Source organism: Pelophylax lessonae, assembly GCF_965119305.1.
Source record: "Pelophylax lessonae genome assembly, chromosome: 2".
NCBI lineage: Eukaryota > Metazoa > Chordata > Amphibia > Anura > Ranidae > Pelophylax > Pelophylax lessonae.
In genome coordinates this window covers 494,565,906-494,571,905 of record NC_138769.1, presented here as the reverse complement: position 1 = coordinate 494,571,905, position 6,000 = coordinate 494,565,906, and the positions used below count along the sequence as shown (strand labels likewise).

Here is a 6,000-nt window from a genome sequence, read left to right as displayed (position 1 = left end):
GTTTATAATTATTAATTACAATATTTTGTTTAATTATAGTTCTAACGATGTTTTGTGTCATATGTGAGATATAAGAAAAGCTAAAGAGGTCCTGAGGAAGCGACATTCCCGCAAAATGCATCGCCCTCCCCTTTTATGCATCTAGGACACCTCCAGTGGAAAGTCCTAGGAAGATTCTTTAGACCATTGTGTTTGAACACATGCATGTAACATGTGACCAACAGCTGGGTTGTTTCTATAGAAACAGTGTTTTAGTGTATTTTCTGTCTGTCTTTTTGATACTCAAATTTTGATCTTTTATAAAATATGTGTGTTATTACTTCTGGAGGTATATATACAAAGTCCAACCTATGTACTTTTTTGGTTTTGGTTTTGCAAATATGGATGATACCTCCTTAAGTAGTAGCAAAACCAATAGGAGATCACCAGTTCACTTGTTTATACAATACCATTATTTTATTGTAATTGATAGAAAGACACCGGTGTCTCCCGACATGCCAACGTGGCATTCAATTATTTGCCTAACCATAAAATACAACCCAGAAATAGATTGTAACATTGCAATTATTATAAATGAACATATCTTCATATGTTAACTACTGTATACTTCACTTTTCAGAGTTATAAAGTGCATGATGTATAAATAGGATATCATTATCATGATTTAATAAAATTGTGTTTAGAAACCTGAAAGCGAATTACTAAATAAATCTATCTATCCAACATTTAGGAGAAGCACCTTGAAGTTAGTGTGTTCACAAAAAAAAAAAAAAAAAAAAAACACTTTACCCACACTCGACATTTTCTAAAGATTGGTGCACACACTGATGGTTTGCGTAACCTGTAAATGCCAGCTTCTAGGGAACTTCTTCATCCGGAGTATCAAACTTACCTGATGAGGTCATTGTGTAAAGTGACTAAAAATGTATTTAGGTTTACAATTATTTCTTGAATGTTATACTTTGTTAAAAGGTATGTTTTGTTCAGGAGAGGAATTATATTACTATTTGTTTTTGCTCCCACAATCCGCCGCTCTCTCCAAAAAGTCTTTGCTTTGTACGTCAACAAAACAGCTCCAATGCATGCTCAGCATTCTTCCAGTTGTGAAAATTATGTTTGTACCATGCAACTGTTAAAAGAAGAGGAAACACTATACCAATTTGTGACTATATTCACATTTAAAACACATTTTATACCACAAAGTTTGTCAGGTCAAAATGAAAGGAAAGGTGTACTGAAAGGGATATGTACGCTGCCATTCTTCAGCACCTTCCTAAAGTAGTAGACTGGTTGCCACTTAAATATGATGAGATACTAAGCCAGATTAGACTTTGTGACTTTAGTGTGACTTTCCTAAACTACACAGAACAAGTGGAGAAAAATATCAGCCAACACACGCCATACAAGCCCAGCTTGTACTAGGCGATGGTAACCTCAGCCTAAATCCATCCAGGTCACGCCCCCGACATGTTTCACCCCACCCCTGGGACTTAGTCATGGAGGTAACCTCATGGTGGCTGAGATCTCTACTTGTTCTGTGAATTATATGGATTCAGCGTGAACTCCTAGCCTGACCTGCACCCTCAGTGGTACACACCAAATGGGGGGCATAGATGCCGAAGCAGAGACCTTAAAGTTAGTTTAGTTTCCTGATCTACACATTTATTCCAGGATTTGAGTCCCAGAAAAGGACTGACCTAACTGGATCAGCATAACAGCCAGGAAACTAGGCAGAAGGGAGATCAGAAACAGCAGCCCCTGTACTGCACTCACAGAAGGGTTACTAAAAAGAAAAAAACTTCTATTGAAAATATCAGTGTGTGAAAAGGCAAGGCCTTTTTTTCTAGGGGTTGTTTTAAAATAAAAATTTTAATGAAAAAACTCTTATGAAACAATAGGATATTAAAACTTTAGAGAAACAATTATAGGATAAAACATGTTCATGGCCGTTGGAGGACCAGTGAATAGCTGTGAATAAGCCCTATTCTCTTTTAGGACAGGACAGGGCAGGGCTTGGGTAAGTAAAGGAGGTTGGCTTAGCAGGGACTGTCTGCCTGGGTTTTAGCCAATCAGGTCACCAAGTGAGCCAGAGAAGAGAGAAAAGGGAAAAGGAAAGAATTGTAACTGTCCACAGATTTAAAAGCTGATAGTTTTGTTCTGCACAGATTACTGTCTATACAAAGTTTGTCCACATATAGGCCAAAAAACAGTAGGTGGGTCAACAGTAAAAACTAAAGTACATACCTGTGTGTTCAATGCCTTCTTTCCAATGTACTTTAGGCCTCCACCCTAAACCGTGCATTTTTTCTGAATTCATTGCATATCGAAGGTCATTGACAGGTCTGCAAAAAGAAAAATCAATTTACCTGATGCCTAAATTTAAAAACTAGCATATAAATAGAACAGAAGGAAAAATGTCCATAATTAACAAATAGCTGTTTAAAACACATTACCGGTCATTCACATAATCCATCCAGCATTCTGTTTCTTTTTCTGAAGATGTATGTTGAATCTTGGAAGGCAAAAAAAAAGAAATGATAGATAATAAATCACATTTACTTTTAGATTTAAATGATCATATGTGACCAATGTACTCTATACACCTCTTCTTCAGTACTAAATTTCTCTACCATCACTCAGGGCATTATTTCTGCACACAAAGTGGTTGTTCTGCCTTTGAAATATTGAATATTTTAGTCAGCAGGTCATTAGCAATATGGAACTATTGCCTACTCAAAGTGTTGTAATGTGGTTTACTCATACATTGCAAGATGTCACAATCAAATTCATGCATCTTTGGTGAAGAACATAATACATATTCACAGCTAAGAAAAATGTAGCTTTGGGCATTTTAAAAGAAAAAGAACAGTGTACCTGCTGTTTTACAGACCCCCCCCCCCCCCCCCGTTCTAGAGGAAAATAAAATTGAAATATGTACTGCCATAAAAAAAACCTATACAGCGAAAGCATAGGATTTATGACCTCTCGCACACAAAAATGTTCATTCATAAAAATTTTCAGCTTTAGGGAAGAAACGGTGTAAAACATAGAACTTCATTATGCCATTTCAGTTTAAAAAGCCACTTGAATTTGAACTTGAAATTTTCATGATCAACTTTAACATTTTCCAGAATCATTTTTTTTTTGCAGTTTTCGGCAATTTGTGCAGTCCTGTTATAACCTATGCCTGGAATCTCCACAGGGACACAATGGACTTAAACACGGTCCGAACCTGGTACTTGCCTAGCTATGTCAAGCATATAGCAACAATGTAGAAAAGTCAGAATTCCTCATTCCCATACACATTCCAAGTCAATAAATCAAAGTATTGAAAACAGTAGAACAATCCTTCATGTTTTCACAAGGACAAGTCAGCAAACCTATACCATTTCTCTCATGGCATGGCAGGTATCTAATTATCAGTGGTTCAAAAGCTCCTCCATTCCTCCCTACACCAATAATCCTTCATGTAGCTGCTAAGGAAGGAGAGAAGGGGAATACTGTAAAGTGTCACTTGAGTGACAACTCTTGAGTCTGCTGAGGCTGCCAACTTCACATCTAAGGTGATGGTGCCCAGCAGCAGCCCCAAGACTTTTGGCTTTCACAGGTAAATAACATGCGCACTGCCCAAAAAAATTAAAGGAACGCTTTGAAAACACATTACATCTCAATGGAAAAATCTCATGCTGGATATATATACTGATATGGACTGGGTAATGTGTTAGGAATGAAAGGATGCCATATTGTTTAATGGAAATGAAAATTATCAACCTACAGAAGGCTGAATTTAAAGACAGCCTGAAAATCAAAGTGAAAAAATGAGGCAGCAGGCCAGTCATTTTGCTGAAATTTCATTGCAGCAAATCTAAATGGTACTCAGTAGTTTGTATTAAGGATCGACTGATTATCAGTGGGGCCGATTATCGGCGGACGATATTCATTTTTTTAAGTATCGGTCACGAAAATTACAGATATGACAGATATTGTGCACGGGGCACACGTCATTGCGTATATTGCGCCACGCGCCTCCGCGCACTGGGCCTGCACTTTCTGGCTTCTTGGGCCGCCTCCCTTGCCTTGGACAGTGCAGGCCATGGAGGATACGCCAGCCAGCTACCACCCACCCACAGCCCCTGTGCCAGCCAACCAGCCACCCACCCACAGCAGAGTGCCTGCCAGCCAGACAGCCACAGCAGGGTGCCTGCCAACCACCCGCAGCAGGGTGCCAGCCAGCCAGTTTTTTTTAAACTTATCTGTATTCATTATAAACTCCCTTTCACATTGCAATGGAGATGGATGCAGACAGCCGCCACTCACCCACAGCCCCTGTGCCAGCCAGTCAGCTACCCACCCACCAAAGAGTGCCCGCCAGCCAGACAGCCACGGCAGAGTGTCAGTCAGCCACCCACAGCTGGGTGCCAGCCACCTAAACCAGGGTGCCAGCCAGCCCCCCACAGCTCCTGTGCCAGCCAGTTGTTTTAAACTTATCTGTATTCAGTATCAACTCCCTTTCAAATTGCAATGGAGATGGATGCAGACAGAAAAAGTAAAAGGGTGGTCTGGGACTATTTCTCGTCTCAACCATCCCCAGGAAATGCAGCAGTGTGCAACATATGCACAAACAATGTGAGCATGGGATCAGCAACTGCAAAAAACAAAAATAGGTCAAATCTTTGGGTCCATCTAAGAGTTCATCATGTTGAATTATATAAGCACAGAAAAAACAAACTGAATCACAAAGTGAAATACCTTCACTATCCAAGACAACAATAACAGATATGTTTCAGAAAAACAAACAGGTGGCCAAATTCAGATGGAAGATCCCAACTGCTGGACAGAGTAATCAGAGATTATGGTCACTGATAACCAGCCATTTACAAAGGTGTCTGACTCTGGATTTAAGCAGTTTATGTCCATAGCTGAGCCAAGGTACACACTGAAGAGTGGAAAGTATTATTGAACCCAAATGCTGGGAAAGATTTACCAAAGGTAGTTGAGAAAGTAAAGACTATGCTACAACCAGAGAATGCTGGCAACTCACTCTCGCTCACGACTGACTGCAGGTCAGGAAAAACAGAGTCACTAATGAGTCTTACATGCCACTTCATTGACTGCGGATGGACAAAAAGGCAATTGGTGTTGAATACAAAAAAGTGATGCAAGGACCCCCACACTGGGGAGTACATTAGAGAAATGTTTCTAGTCATGCTTGAGTAGTGGGGAACAAACAAAGACCAAGTGATGCTTGTGCTTCGAGACAGTGGAGCAAACATGGTGAATGGAATGAGGCTTGCTGAAGTGTCAGACCTCAGTTGCATGGCACACACCCTGCAACTTATGGTAAATGATGGTATGGTAAGCCAGAGGGCTTTGATTGATATAAGTGGCATGCTGAAGAGGAGTGCAGGCTATTTCCACCATTCAATCCTTGCCAAGCAGCGACTGAGGTGCATTCAGGAAGACCTTGGCCTATCCAAAAACAACTTGATTCAGGCTGTTCCAACACGATGGAACTCAACACTTCACATGCTGCAAAGAATGCTGGAACAGAAGCAAACTCTTAAAATCTATTCAGGTGAATATGGAGGATATTCTTGTCCTACTGCTGATCCGTGGGACATTGTAGCCAAGGTCATCGAGAACCTCCTCCCCATAGAGGAAGTGATACTAGAGTCATTACGACTCATCTGTGTCATCTGTCCTATGTGTGAGAGTGCTGAAGATGCTTGAATGAATGAACGACCCAACAGGAAGTCAGGAAGAGCATGTTTCTATCCTGGAAAAGCAGGATGCTGCAAAAATTGGATTTTGACTTACCGTAAAATCCATTTCTCTGATGTTCATTGACGAACACAGCTCCTGTCATTTTTGACCATTGGGTTATACTGCCCCCTACAGGAGGACACCAAGCAGAAAAAAAAAAAAAAAAGACTTCTGGCTACACCCATGGGAAGTCCAAGGGGGTATACTCCCTCTCCCGGCTATAGTCACTCAGTTTTG

The 6,000-nt window shown here is 40.5% G+C and overlaps 1 protein-coding gene across 1 annotated transcript in view; it reads right to left on the bottom strand.

Annotated features, from left to right (window-relative positions):
• Nucleotides 1-977: 977 nt before the first annotated feature.
• The window catches only part of TGDS (TDP-glucose 4,6-dehydratase), a 63,786-nt gene continuing 58,763 nt past the window's right edge, over nucleotides 978-6,000 (bottom strand). Inside the window, exons 10-12 of the mRNA XM_082247851.1 lie at nucleotides 2,454-2,512; nucleotides 2,245-2,342; nucleotides 978-1,129 (exon numbers count right to left, since the gene is read on the bottom strand). Of these exons, the coding sequence (XP_082103977.1) occupies nucleotides 1,062-1,129; nucleotides 2,245-2,342; nucleotides 2,454-2,512 (225 nt within the window). The 3' untranslated portion in view covers nucleotides 978-1,061. The remainder of the gene's footprint in view (nucleotides 1,130-2,244; nucleotides 2,343-2,453; nucleotides 2,513-6,000) is intronic.